At 50.4% G+C, this 14685-nt stretch overlaps 1 protein-coding gene across 4 annotated transcripts in view; it reads right to left on the bottom strand.

Moving 5' to 3' along the window:
* Nucleotides 1-1895: 1895 nt before the first annotated feature.
* Nucleotides 1896-14685, bottom strand: part of Pde4a (phosphodiesterase 4A) — a 29796-nt gene continuing 17006 nt past the window's right edge. For all 4 annotated transcript variants that reach the window (XM_038323258.1, XM_038323259.1, XM_038323260.1 and 1 more), the window contains 8 exons: nt 12738-12934; nt 10199-10297; nt 9941-10105; nt 8892-8991; nt 8258-8412; nt 7961-8083; nt 7104-7286; nt 1896-4371 (listed from right to left, as the gene is read on the bottom strand). In XM_038323258.1, coding sequence (XP_038179186.1) covers nt 3751-4371; nt 7104-7286; nt 7961-8083; nt 8258-8412; nt 8892-8991; nt 9941-10105; nt 10199-10297; nt 12738-12934 — 1643 coding nt within the window. In that variant the 3' untranslated portion in view covers nt 1896-3750. The remainder of the gene's footprint in view (nt 4372-7103; nt 7287-7960; nt 8084-8257; nt 8413-8891; nt 8992-9940; nt 10106-10198; nt 10298-12737; nt 12935-14685) is intronic.

Below are 14685 nucleotides of genomic sequence, written 5' to 3'. Positions count from 1 at the left end.
AAAACCATTCAGTGTGGTCCAGCACTGGCTACAGGGCCACTTCATAGAAAGGAAACAAAGTTGGGAGTAGGGATGAATGCCTGTTATCCCAGCACTTATGAGGTGGAGGCAGGAGGATGAAGAGTTCAAGGTCAGCCTCCACTACACAGCACATTGAAAGCCAGGCTGGGTTCCATGTGAGTCTGAAACTAAGAAACATATAGAAAAAAAGAAAGGAGTCGGGGAAATCCCAGGCATGGTAGTGCACATCTTTAGTCCCGGCACTTGAGGGAGCAGATCTTGTGACTTCCAGTCCAACCTGGTCTATGCTAAGTTCTAGGCCAGCCAAGGTTACATAGTTTAATCCTAGCATGTGGGGGTAGGGCAAATGTTTTGCTAGGTCCTAGGGCACCCCTAAGTCTTGAGAACGCTGTTACACACACTTGGTGTGCTGCGTGCTGGAACTTGTGCCTGTAAGTGCGCACTTTACCACTGGGCTGGGCTCCCATTGTCCTGCCTCACAGATGGGACAACTGATGTCAGAGACTACTTTTTTGAGACAGGGTCTCGATAAATAATTCTAGATGATCTAAAACTTTATAGACCAACCAGGCTGGCCTTGCACTCCTGAAGTCTTTGCTTATTGTGGTGCTGGTGTGGAACAGAAGTGGGAAAGGCTGTACCACCAAGCCACCTCCACAGCCTCTCACAGGAGATTCCAGGCAGGAGCTTGCCCACTGGACCATATTCCCAGCCTTACGGAAGATTCTCAGCAGGCTCTGCCACTGAGTCACGTGTCTTGCCCAATGCCATACATTTCTTCATTGCCTTTCTCCTTCCTTCTTTCCTTCCTTCCTTCCCTCTCTCTTTATTGTGAATACAGTGTTCTGTCTGCATTTTGCCTGTACAACAGAAGAAGGCATCAAATCTCATCAAAGATGTCCATGAGCCACCATGTGGTTGCTGGGAATTGAACTCAGGACCTCTGGAAGGGCAGCCAGTGCTCTTAACCTCTGAGCCATCTCTCCAGCCCCTCTCTTTTCTTTCTTTTTTGTTTTTCTAAGACCAAGGTTCTTTTTGTTTGTTTTTGGGGGGAGATTTTTGTTTGTTTTGTTTTTAAAGACAGGGTTTCTCAGTGTAATAGTCATGGCTGTCCTAGAACTTGCTCTGTAGGCCAGGTTGGCCTCGAACTCACTGAGATCTGCCTACCTCTGCCTCCCGAGTGCTGGGATTAAAGGCGTGTGCCACCACCATCCAGCAGGACAAAGATTCTTGATATAACTTTTTTCCCTAAAGACAGAGTTTCTGTGTAGCTCTGGCTGCCCTCGAACTATGTAGAACAGGCTGTCCCTGAACTCAAGAGATTCTCCCTGCCTCACCCTCTAGAGAGCTGGGATTAAAGTTTTGTGTCACCCACCCTGTCCAGATGCCATCAAACTGTAGCTAGGAGCTCCACCCCAGCACTGGATAACCGGGTGTGGAGATACAAGGCCGCCCTAGCACTCTCGGAGGAAGAAGCAGAAGGATCTTGCATTCAACACTTCTGCACTATAGCCCTTCAGATGAGGAGAGAAAAAAGAAGCAACACAGCTGGCTTCAAGCCACAGATCCTACTGAGTGATACTGAGTCTTAAAGTGAGTGGCTGAGTGACAGCCAGGTAAGGTGGCACACACCTGCAATTCTAGAGTCTGAGGCCAGCATGGGCTACATGAAAGCCAGGTTTCAGAGAAAACGGACAGGCAGGGCGGCTTAGCGGGGAAAGAAGGTAACCGAGTCTCAGAAGCTGTCCTCTGACCTCAGCATACACTGTCGCGTGTGTCCCCAGCCCCCAGATAACCAATCTTTCACATAAACAAACTTCAAAAACCAAAACAAAAAACCCCAGGCAACAAATGAAGCCACATCAGCCAGCAGCTGGAAGCATCAGAGAGAGCCTCACTTTAATTAGGGACAATATTGAAGGACTGATTGTCAATCCACAGACCAATTGATCAATTGTCAATGGGGACAACATGTAGGCAGCGCATGGGGCCCTGCACCCACTTTGGCAGGGAGGAGCCCTGACTGAGTACAGGGATCTCGCCTCCTCCAACCCCATCCTGGGCTCTTGGAGAAGGGGACATGGTGCAAGCACTGGCCAGCCCTTGTCCCTCCTCAGGTATGATGACACAATTTTGCATAAACTGGCCGCATGCCCACCCTCCATTCAGGGAATATGGTACAGCTTGTATAATACAGCAGGAAAGGGTTGCTTCTCCCTGGAGATCCCCTTCCTCACCTTCCCAATGGGAAAGGCAAGTTCATTCTCCCTTTCTGTCTTAGAATAATTTATACACCAACCTTAGCATATGTACAAAAAAACAAACAAACACACACACACGGAGAGGGGGTTGTTCTCATGACCAGCTAGGACAGACACTACCTTTGCTTAATAAACAAAACCCTGTAAGCATTGGGGTTGGGAGTGTGGGTTAGCGGGTTAGACAGAAGGACAGCGGAGAAGGAATTGGGGGGAGGGCTACAGTACCGTGTACAGAGATGTAACAGGGCAGGCAAGGGATGAGAGCTCCCCCACCGCCCTGCTGCAGATGGCTGGAGGTGGCAGGGGAAAGCGGGGTCATTCCTTTTTAAAAGTCCCCTCACCCCATGGCTTGGAGAAAATGGCCTTGCTCTATGATATTGCTTAGGGACGGCCTGTGGCTGGGTGGTTGGGGAAGGTCAGGCTCAGTAAGGTAAGGACAGGAGGGACGGCTTTGGTGCAGGGAGGGAAAGGGCTGCCCAGAAGGAGAGGATGTGGTGCACACCATTATTGCTTCCTCCTAGGGCAACGAGGGTTGGGGGGTGCTGAGTGAGACTCTGAAAAGGTGGTGGAGTGGATGCTGGGAAAGGGGTGTCTATGCTGGGGAGCTGCCCACCCAGAGAACAGGAGGGAGTCACCGAGACTTCATCTACGGCCACAGGAATCTTTAAGGCAGAAACAAGAGGAAGAAGCAGCTGGAAGGAGGATGTTCGTGCGCATGGACAGAGCCCCCTTCCTCCAACGGAGAGAATTCAAAGTGACCCAAGTGGACCAGGAAGGAGATGCCATCCGAAGAAGGGACTTTAGCCCCCAGGCCTGAGACTGGTAGAGGGGTGAAACCAGGGTCCCCGGATTCTAAAGCAATAGCTCTTCTGACCACCTCTCATCCACATGGCCAGGATTTTAGGAAAAAATAAGAAAAAGAAGAGATGGAAGACATCGTGGGAAGGGACAGTGAGCCAGGGAGCGGGACCCCTGCTATGGACCAGTCCCCTCCTTGTGGCTCTCCCTGCAGCTATTTCCAATCGGGTTCTAGACATCCTCTGAACCCCAGAACAGCCCAAAAGGCAGTGCCACCTAGACTTGCGTCTCAAGAGAGCCTTGGACTTGAGGCTGACATGATGGGTTAGGTGAGGGAAAATGGGGGACCAGGAATGGGGAGGGGGTGCATCTACAGTTGCTGTGTTTCATTCTTTTTTTTTTTTCTTTTTGTTCTTTTTCTAAAAATGTTACAATTAAAATTCAAAAAATAAAATCCCTTTTTGGGGACTTCAGTTCCTGGCTCCCCAGACCCCACCTCCACAAAAAAGCCCTGTAGGTAAGGGCAGCAGGGAAGGGTAAAAAAAGAAAGAGAAAAAAACCCACTTTTCTGTTTTCTTTTTTCTCAGGAGGGCCAGGAGTTGTTGAGGTGGTCCGTGGTGAGTGGGGAGAGTGGGGAGGAGGGAGGACCCACGGGTGAAGGGAACAGGGCTCAGGCAGGGTCCCCACCTGACCCAGACCTGCCTGGAGCTGAGAAGATGGCAGAGTTGTCTCCTGATGTCCCAGAGCAGGCACAAGCCCTCGTGGCAGCCAGATGGTCTTTTGGGGCCTCCACCTCTGCCGCCATGGAGGGGAGGCCCAGGAGGCCCGGGGCCTCCTCTGAGGGGGACAGGGTCCTCAAGTCAGGCAGAATGGGGGTTCCAGAGCTGAAGGAGCAGCCCACAGCCTCCGTGGACTCCTTGGGAGCCACACACGCTGCGACTGTCCCCTGCCTCAGACACTCTTCCCCCTCTCTCGCAGCAGAGAATTTGACCTTGGACTGTTCTGTAGCCTGAGCCGTGGGCAATCCCAGAACCTCCAAGCAATCCTCCTCTTCCTCCTCCTCCTCCTCCTCCTCCTCCAATGTGAGCTCAAACTGGAACTTGTCAAGTAGGGCTGGATGGCCAAGCCCTCCCGGCTCCTCTTCCGGGGGTGGGGAAGGGCTGTGCCGGATAGCACTGTGGTACCAATCCCTGTTGTCTTCCAACGTGTCCAGGATGTCTTGGGCATCGGGATGGACGAGATCTGCCCACGTCTCCCACAACGGGTGGACAATGTAGTCAATGAAGCCCACCTAGGGAAGAGGAGCAGTGTCTAAGAAGTGGCATGGTGCAGCTAACAGCAGGGTCTACTCAAAAAACAAGCTTCTAGCCTGGTGGTGGTGGCACATATCTTTAATTCCAGAACTCAGGAGACAGAGGCAAGGGGATCTCTGAGGCCAAGGCCAGTCTGGTCTACCAAGAGTTCCCGGACAGCCAGGACTACACAGAGAAACCCTGTCTTGAAAATTCAAAAACAAAACGACAACAACAAAACAAACAAACAAACAAAAAACAGGCTTCTAATGCAGCAGGATTACCATAAATTCTAAGTCAGCCTAGTCTATAGTAGTAGCCCCTGTCTCAAAATCCGAACAGTCAGCAAGCCAGAAAAACTTAAAATGTTTCGTATTGGGCTGGGAAAGAGGCTCAGCAGTTAAGAAGACTAGCTCTTTTATTTTTTCCAAGACTAAGTATTTTCCAAAGCTAAGAACACTAGTTCTTGTAGAGAACCAGGGTTCAGTTCCCAGTACCCACATGGCAGTTGATAACCATCTGTAACTCCAGTTCCAGGGAATCTGATGACCTCTTTCAGCTTCTGCAGGCATCAGGCACACGTATGGTAAACATACATATGTATAGGGAAAACATCAAACAAATTAAAAACAGTTCCGTATGGATCGTCTAGTGATTTTTTTTTTTTTTTTTTTTTTTTTTTGGTTTTTCAAGACAGGGTTTCTCTGCAGCTTTTTTAGAGCCTGTCCTGGACCTAGCTCTTGTAGACCAGGCTGGCCTCGAACTCACAGAGATCCGCCTGCCTCTGCCTCCCGAGTGCTGGGATTAAAGGCGTGCGCCCGGCTTAGTGATTTTTTTTTGAGACAGTCTTTTACTGTGTAGCCATGGCTGTCCCATAACTCACTATGCAGACCAGGCTGGCCATGTGGTCCCAGACATCTTGCCTCATGCTGCCTCCTATTTATTTTTAATTTTATATGTATGAACATTTTGCCTACATGTATGTATGTATGTATGTATGTACGTATGTATGTATGTATGTATGTGTAGTATGTGGGTTCCTGACGTCCAAGGGGGACAGATGAGTGAGCTGGACCCCCTGGAACTAGAGTCACAGCTGTGAGCAGCCATGAGGCTGCTAGGGGTCCCACTCAGGTCCTTTAGAAGAGCCACCATCTTTCCAGCCTTGTCTCTTCCTCTTAAGTGCTGGGATTAAAAAAACATGCACCTGCACACTTGGTCTTTGGTCCCAGTACTAGGAGGCTGACGCAGGCAGATCTCTGAGTTGCAGGCCACTCTGGTCTACACAGTAAGTTCCAGGCTAGCCAGGGATATATGGGGAGGCCTGGTCTGAAAATTAAAAAACAAAACCAACCCCCCCCCCTTTTTTTTTTTTTTGATTTTTGAGACAGGGTTTCCCTGTAGTTTTTGGTGCCTATCCTAGAACTAGCTCTTGTAGACAAGGCTGGTCTCGAATTCACAGATCTGCCTGCCTCTGCCCCCGCCCCCAAGTGCTGGGATTAAAGGTGTGCACCACCACCGCATGGCCCCAAAATCACTTTTATTAAATTTAATTAATTTATTTTGGGGGCACGTGTGTTCCTTGGCATGGTGTGATGGTTAGAGGACAGTCTTGAGGACTCGTTTCTATACATTCAGTCCAGCACCTTTACCTGCTCAGCCATCTCCTTGACCCACAGACAGGATCTTGTTATGCGGTCCCAGCTTGCCCCGAAGTTCAGTACAAAGAGCAGCTAGCACTACAGCTGTGTCACTTGCACAGTGGAGACACAGGTATATGCTCAAACTGTGGGGCTCACATTATGTTTGACACTTTAATTACTGCGCTTAAGAGATCCATAAAGCACAAACGCCTCTAACTTGTAAGTCCCACTTGCCCGAGGACAGGTAACTTCCTGGAATGCTGGGGGCTGCTGCTCATGTAACATAACAAGCCATGTGTTTTTGCATCTGTGAACAAGCAACTACACAAGACATACTTGGTCACATGTAGGCAGGAGGTACACAGGCAGGACACACGTCAGGACGTACCCTTGACCCTGATTGCACAAAGGTGAGAAGAATGTACCCTTATGGTCTTGCCTTCATGAGCCTCTAATGAATGTGGTTTGCAGCTCTGGGAACCCAGGTATGGACCTGGCCGGTGTCCATCATCTTGGCCAGCATTTATTAAACTTGCTTCAAATTTGGCTCAAGAATTGTGGTAGTGATCTTACTCCTCGGTGAGATTAGTAACACAGCTTGCTTTTTTTTTTTAAACCCATAAAGGGGAACTGTGGCTGTAGTTGAGCTGGTAAAGTGTGCTTGCCTAGCATGCATGAAGCCTTGGGTTGCATTTCCAGCACCACATAAACCAGGTGTGGTGGCAAAGGCCTATGATCCCAGTACAAGAGAGGTAAGGCAGGAAGAGCAGAGATTCAAATTTATCCTTGGTAATAGCAAGTTCAAGGCTTAAGTGTAAAACAAAAAAACAACCCCATTCCCATAGCCCACTCCACTGCAGACAAAGCATTGCTCTGAAAACTGCCTAGGGTTGCAGCAGACCTGGATGTTGTGGTAGGTGCAAAAGCGTCAGAGATCTGTGAAAATGAGCATCAAACACCAGAGGATTAAATGCCTCGGAGGATAGTGCTACAGAGGACTGAGCATAGCTCCTTTCCCACAGAGACTGCAAACTCGCAGAGGTGGCCAAGCGAACCCTGTGCTGTGCCCTGCAGCCCTAGCCTGGTACCTGAGACTTCTCCACAGAGGCCGTGTGCTTGTCACACATGGGGCTGATCTCCATTCCACGCTCCCGTTCCCGGTCGCCCTGCTGGAAGAACTCGGCCATGATGCGGTCGGTCCACTGTCGATACAGCTCCAGGGGCTTGGTGGGGTTGCTGAGGTCTGCACAGTGCACCATGTTCCTGAGGACCTGGTGAATGCAGGGTCTGTCAGAGACCAGGCTGAACCTCAGTTTGGGGGGGGCGGGGCTCTGACTGTTCTCCCGGTGTTATGAGACAGGATTTACTATGTTGCAAAGGATGACCTGGAACTTTGATCATATCTCCATCGTCCAAGTGCTGGGATCAAAGGCATATAATACTGTTCAGATCTAGTTCTTAGTGGCTTGGTTTTGTTTTTGTAAAGGGTCTCCAAATGGAGTCCCAGCTGGTTTCAGACTTGTGGTCATCCTCCTGTCTCTGCTTTTGGAATTCTGGGATTAAAGGTACTCACCGGGGTTAATGTTTTTTTAATCCCACCGTGTGTGTGTGTGTGTGTGTGTGTGTGTGTGTGTGTGTGTGTGTGTGTTGGGTGTGGGTGAAATGGAGTGAAAGAGAAAGTAGAGGCGAGAAGCATATGTGAGGGAAAATGCAGAGGTGAGAGAAATGAGGGACAGGACAGGGTAGGTCAGGACTGTGGAGAGAGCCGTGGGGGTCAGAGAGAACAAAGGGCTTCATCAACAGAGGCAAAAAGCGTGAGAAGAAAGGGAAGGAAGGCACTGCATGGGTTGGAAAAGGAAAACGGACGGGAGAGGTAGAAACTAAGAACATGGAAGAGGATGACACCAAGGGCCATTCAGGAGGCAGGGTCTGAGCGCAGGGGAACCTGGATGCGGTCGGCATAGTTGTCCAGCAAGAGAACTCCCGAGCTGGTCACTTTCTTCGTCTCCACCATAGTCTTCAGGTCAGCCAGAAGAGTCATGTGCTTGGACATGTCTGTGGCCAGCACCTGCGGGCAAGGTGGTGTCAAGTCAAGTGGTGAAAGTGTGCCCACACTCCCGTTGTCACCCACCCTGGCCCTGGAACTTTTTCTTCTGCCCAACTGGGAGCCTCTAAAGGTCCCTTTGCACGCGCCCCCACGCCCTGCCCTCTAAGCCCCGCCCGCCGCACTGGCCCCGCCCACCATGTCGATGACCATCTTGCGCAGGCTCTGTCGCTGGCGCTTGGTGAGGTTCTGGAAGATGTCGCAGTTCTCTTCTTGCAGCAGCTTAAAGCCCACAGCCAGGTGGTGGTTCTCAAGCACAGACTCGTCGTTGTACATTAACGCCAGCTCCGAATCTGCGGCGAGACTAAGGTCAGGGGAGGCTACTTTGGGTACCACGCCCCGCCCAGTGTGCGCCCTTCTCCAACTAGCTCCATCCTCTGGTGCCACCCAAGTCCAGAAGAATATCTTCGTAAGCTCCACCCTCAGGTTGGCTTTGCCCCGCCTAGGCTGTTCATGCACCACCCCACCTCGTTTGGTGGGCTTCACCCCACCCCAACTGGCCCATCCCATTCACTCATGCCCCCCCATCTGGCTGGCTCCACCCTTAGTTCAGTTGGTTCAATCCCATGTCCATAAGCCAGGCCCACAGGCAGATTGATTCCCACCAGTATATTAAGCCCCCAAAGCTAGCCTTGCTAGCCCCTACCCTAGCCAGGTGGTCCAGTCTCCACAGCACGACTGGCTCCACCTTCATCCGGATCAGCCCATCCCCAGCTAGCCTAGCATTCTCTCAGCCAGAGTCTGTCTGTCTATGCCCTGAAATGTCACTCACTCGTGTTGATAAGGAACTGGTTGGAGACGCCAGGGTGATCCACGTCATGGATGGCAGCAGCAAAAAGGGCAGCAAGAATCTCCAGGTCTGTGAACACAGCCTGGGGGCAAGAAGGAGAGGTGAGGGAGCACAGACAGAGATGGGGCCACTGAGAGATCCTATTTCAAAAACCAAGGTGTTAATCTCAGCGCGCAGGAGGGGGAGGCAGGTGGATCTCTATGAGTAAGGCACCAGCCTGCTCTACATAGTGAGTTCCAGCTGGGAATATCTCAGAACAAAAAGGGATGCTGGGAAGATGGCTCAGTGGGTAAAGCACTTGTCTTGTATGACCTGAATCCCCAGCACCCATAAACAAGCCATGGTGTATATCTGTAATCCCAATGTCCCTACAGTGAGATGGGAATCAGAGCACAGTTTAGCTCTTGGGCCAGCTAGCTTGGCCTGTTCAGCAACAAATGAGATCCTGTCTTCAAACAAGCTGAAAAGACAGAACTGACTGACACGCAGGCATGTTCTCTGACCTCCACACATGTGCAGTACTCCCACCACACACACACACACACACACACACACACACACACACACACACACACGCTTGAGCACAAGATAAAAACAAAAACAAGCCAGGTGGTGGTGATGCACGCCTTTAATCCCAGCACTTGGGAGGCAGAGGCAGGTGGATCTCAGTGAGTTCTAGGCCAGCCTGGTCTACAAAGAGAGTTCCAGAACAGCCAGGGCTGTTACACAGAAAAACCCTGTCTCAAAAAGCGGGAGGAAAAAAACCCCAAAAACAAACTAGAAAAAAGTCAGGCACTCGGGAGGCAGAGACAGGCCTGTGAGTTTGAGGCCAGCCTGGTCTACCAAGTGAGTTCCAGGACAGGCTCCAAAAAAGCTAGAGAGAAACCCTTTCTCGAACAAACAAACAAAGCAAAAACTAGAAAAGATAAGATTAGAGAGAAAAACAGGATAGAGAAGATCGGAGGGATAAATGGGAAGTGGAGACCAGCACAGAAAGAAGATTGTGACAAGGGGAGGTGGCAGGCACTTACGTCCAGTGCCGGCGTGGCCAGTAGCACGTGTGTGGACTGCAGAACATCGGCTGCATGCAGGCTGTTGTGGTAGGCCACGTCAGCGTGGTAGTGGTCTTCCAGGGTCAGCATGTAAGTCACCATGGTGTCCACGGGGATGCGGAATTTCTTCAACAGGTCCCGCTCCTGGGAGCCAACAGGGCAGGGCAGTGACCCCGTTGTCCCAGTATCCTGTCCCCTTCTCTTGTACCCCAGCCAGCTCCCTGTTGTCCCCATCACCTGGAATATTGTATACATCATACAGCTGAGCGAGCGGCCTCCGGCGTACTCCGACACACAAAAGATGTTCAGGCCCCATTTGCTCAAGTTCTCCAGTTCCTGGCAGTGATGGGGAGGAGAGGTCAGGAGCCTGCATGGCCTGGGGACCTGAAAGCCACATCCTAGGACTCTGAGCCTTATTACTGCTAACAAAATCTGTCCAAATGCATGGACTATTTTGTTTTTTAACTTTCTTTTCCCTAAAGGATTTGTTTATTCATGTATGTGAGTATTCTATTTGCATGTATGTCTGCATAACAGAAAAGAGCAGACGTAAGAGGGCATCTGATCTCATTACAGATAGTTGTGAGTTCATGTGGTTGCTGGGAATAGAACTCAGGCCCTCTGGAAGAGCAGTCAGTACTCTTAACCCCTGAGCCAACTCTCTAACCACCCCCCGTTTTTGTTTTTGGAGACAGGTTTCTCTGTGTAGTCCTGGCTGTCCTAGAACTCACTCTGTAGAGCAGGCTGGTGTCAAACTCACAGAGATCCACCTGCCTCTGCCTCCTGAGTGCCAAGATTAAAGGTGTGCGCCATCACAGCCCACCAATTCATGGGCTTTAGTACAGTACTGTATTTGTTAGTGTGTGCATATGTGTGTGTGGGGTGCAGCCCATGGAGAGCAGTGGTCAATTTTGGGTATCTTTCTCAATCAAATCTCCTTCTTTTTTTTTTTTTTTGGTTTTTCGAGACAGGGTTTCTCTGTAGCTTTTTTAGAGCCTGTCCTGGAACTAGCTCTTGTAGACCAGGCTGGCCTTGAACTCAGAGATCCGCCTGCCTCTGCCTCCCGAGTGCTGGGATTAAAGGCGTGCGCCACCACCTCCTGGCCAAATCTCCTTCTTAAAATTCTTTTTAAAAAGCCAGGTGTTAAGCCGGGCGGTGGTGGCGCACGCCTTTAATCCCAGCACTCGGGAGGCAGAGGCAGGCAGATCTCTGAGTTCGAGGCCAGCCTGGTCTACAAGTTCCAGGACAGGCTCTAGAAACTACAGGGAAACCCTGTCTCGAAAAACAAAACAAAACAAAACAAAACAAAACAAAAGCCAGGCAGGGGCAGGCGGATCTCTGTGAGTTCAAGGCTAGCCTGGTCTACAAGAGCTAGTTGTAGGACAACTAGGACTGTTCTTAATATTTAAAATATTTTTAAGATTTATTTATTTATTTATTTATTTATTTATTTATTATATGTACAATGTTCCATCTGTCTGAAGAGGGCACCAGATCTCGTTACAGATGGCTGTGAGCCACCATGTGGTTGCTGGGAATTGAACTCAGGACCTCTGGAAGAGCAGTCAGTGCTCTTAACCTCTGAGCCATCTCTCCAGCCCTATTTAAAATATTTTTTATGTACCACTTGAGTGCATGGTGCCCAGTGAGGCCAGAAGAGGCATTAAATCCCCTGGAGCTGCGATTACTGTCAGTTGTGAATCCCTGCTTTCCTCATCATGGGGAGCTGAGAACTGAACTGGAGACCTCCATAACAGCAGCAAGCACTCGCTGGCTGAGGCATCTCTCTAGCTCCTAACGTGTGCGTGTGCGTGTGTGTAGGGGTCAGAGGACAACTTCTGGGAGTGGCTTCTCCCTTTTTCGTATTGGGGTCCTGGGTACTGAACTCAGATCATCAGGCTTGGTGTTTAATTTTTGAGACAGTCTCTCTCAGTGAACCGGGAGCTCAGGTTTGGCCACACTGGCTGCCCATTTAGCCCCGGGGACTGTCCTGTCCTGTTTTCACCCCTGGTTTTATGTGGGCACTGAGGATCTGAACTCAGGTCACACTTTAAACCCTATCTTTTTTTTTGGTTTTTTTTTTTTTTGGTTTTTTTTTTTTTTTTTTTGGTTTTTCGAGACAGGGTTTCCCTGTAGTTTCTAGAGCCTGTCCTGGAACTAGCTCTTGTAGACCAGGCTGGCCTCGAACTCAGAGATCCGCCTGCCTCTGCCTCCCGAGTGCTGGGATTAAAGGCGTGCGCCACCACCGCCCGGCAAACCCTATCTTTTTTTGAGACAGGGTCTCCTCCAGTCCATGCTGGCCTTGAACTCACTCTGTGGAGGAGGAGGACCCTGCATGCCTGATCCTCACCTTCTACCTCCCCAGTGTTAGGATCTCAGCCGTGAGGCACCACACTTGGGACTCTGGGAACTCAAGGTAGGCCCGATTCCCAAGCTGGGTTCAAACTTAAGCTAACCTGATCGTGAGACCTCAACTGGTGTTGGGGTAAGGACAGGAATACTGGTCTCCTTGAAATACAGTACACTGCAGGTGCTGGGTTATAATGGGTGACTGTCCGTGGGGGCACTGGAGCTGCTCCAAATGAGTTAGAATGAATGGCTGTCTGCTCTACCCCTGTTGAGTGAAGCCTGGAATCATCCTCTGCCCATCCTTTACTTCCATTCTGGAACAGCTCAGGCTCTGTCTTCTGGGACTCTGGGTTAGATGAGGGAAAGACCTGTCCTTTGCTGAAGGCCTCCCAGACAACGCTGCCCCTGCTGAGCCCCCACCACCTACTTGTGCTAGGAGTTCCTCTTGATCTGTCTTGACTCCAAACCGCGGGACACTGGTGTTCACGCTTCCGGTGTGTACCAGCTTTTTCAGCCCTGTGATCTGAGACATGGGCTGGGACTGTCGCACCAGCAGTGGTGGGGCCTGCTGGAAGGCTCTCTGGCGGGGCGTGGGTGAGGGGATCTCCATTTCATTCTGTTTGTCTGTCAAATATCAAGTAATAAAGCATGAGACCCCCCTCCTTTAAAGGAAGCTCCTCCACATCCCTCAGCTCCTGGCAACGTCCTTGGGCATCTCACTTGATATGAGGCAACCCTTCTGAGGGTGATGTTGGGCTCTTTTCTGAGGTTGGAGGCCAGGACACACGTAAGAAGCTTTCTGAGAGATGCCGCACTGGCATGGGGATCTTAGGGATGGTCCTGGACTATGGACTACTCTCAGATTGGTGCCCAGTTTGGGCCACAACATGGTATGAGACATGAGGAGGTGGGAGGGGCGTCCCAGAGGGAGCTGCTGCTGACTCTGGATAGCCAGGGGACCTTCTTGGCTAGGGAAGACACCCTTATAATGGCAGGAAGTGGTGGTGGGAAGGGGAGTTGCTGGTAGGTGGGAGGGAAGGGGGGTCTCTGGGTCCATGACCCCCCCTCCTCTTGGCACCAACAGCCAGCCTGGGGACCAGTCCCAGAGATTCTTCTTGAGCTTCTGAGGGCCACCAGACCTACTCTACTATGACCTTGGAGAACCTAATTTGCATACTGCGCTCCCACTGGCTGCATCCTCAGAATTCTGAGATGTACCACACACTCACTATTGGAGGGAGGCTTAAAACTCCGAATCTCTCAATTTTGAAGCATATTTTGATACAGGGTCTTATAGGGTAGACCAGGCTGGCCTGGGATCCTCTTGCCTTAGCCTCTTAGCCTTTCAAGTGCTGGGATTTTATGGATGTGCTCCACCATCCCAGCTTTCTTAGTTTATTTTTATCTGTACTTTAAAAAAAAAAAAAAAAAGGTTTCTTTTATGTGTATGTATGTGCTGGCCCTGGGAGGCCAGAAGAGGGCATCAGATCCCCTGGAACTGGAGTTCCAGGTGGCTGTGAGCTGTGTGATGTAGGTGCTGGGAACCCAAACTGAGCCCTCTGCAGGATCAATAGCCCCTCTCCCCAGAGCTCAGTTTTCTTCTTTTAGTGACTGTTTATTTTGTTTTGTTGAAACATTGTGGCCCTGGCCGTCCATGGAATTCACTCTGTACACCAAACTGGCCTGAACTCAGAGCTCCTTCTGCCCCTGCCTCCCGAGTGCTGGGATTAAAGGCGTGCACCACCACACGTGGCCGGTGATTAATTTGCTGTTCTATTTTGTTTTGGTTTTCAAGATAGGCTATCTTTGTGGCTGGCTAGACCTCTCAGAGATCCATCTGCCTTGGTCTCCTGAGTGCCATGATGCACGGCATGCGCCACCATATATTAATTTTTTATATTAATTTTTAAAAAGTATTTATTTGTCCAGGTGGTGGTGGCAAACACCTTTAATCCCAGCATTCGAGAGGCAGAGGCAAGTCAGTTTCTGAGTTCGAGGCCAGCCTGGTCTATAGAGTGAGCTCTAGGACAAACGGCTACACAGAGACACCCTGTCTCGGGGGTGAGGTTGGGTGAGTGGGAGGAGAGGTGTTATGTATCTGTGTTTATGTCACACGAGGCGGTGTGGACGTAGAGGCCAGAGGACAATCTTGGACATCACTCCTCTACTTCCACCATGCTCTTGCTTGATTCTGAGACAGCATCTGACTGTCTGTCCTTGGTTGGTCTGGAATTTCTTTATAGACCATACTGGCCATGAACACACAGGGTCTTCTTGCCTCTACTCCTGACCGTCAAGTTAAAGGCTGTATGTCAGTGATGTTCTATTTCTCTTATTGGGCTTCTTGAGACAGCATCTAACTTTGCAGCCCAGAC

Source organism: Arvicola amphibius, chromosome 3, assembly GCF_903992535.2.
Source record: "Arvicola amphibius chromosome 3, mArvAmp1.2, whole genome shotgun sequence".
Taxonomy (NCBI): Eukaryota; Metazoa; Chordata; class Mammalia; order Rodentia; family Cricetidae; genus Arvicola; species Arvicola amphibius.
Note: the sequence above shows the minus strand (reverse complement) of the source record. Positions and strands in the feature narration are given on the sequence as shown.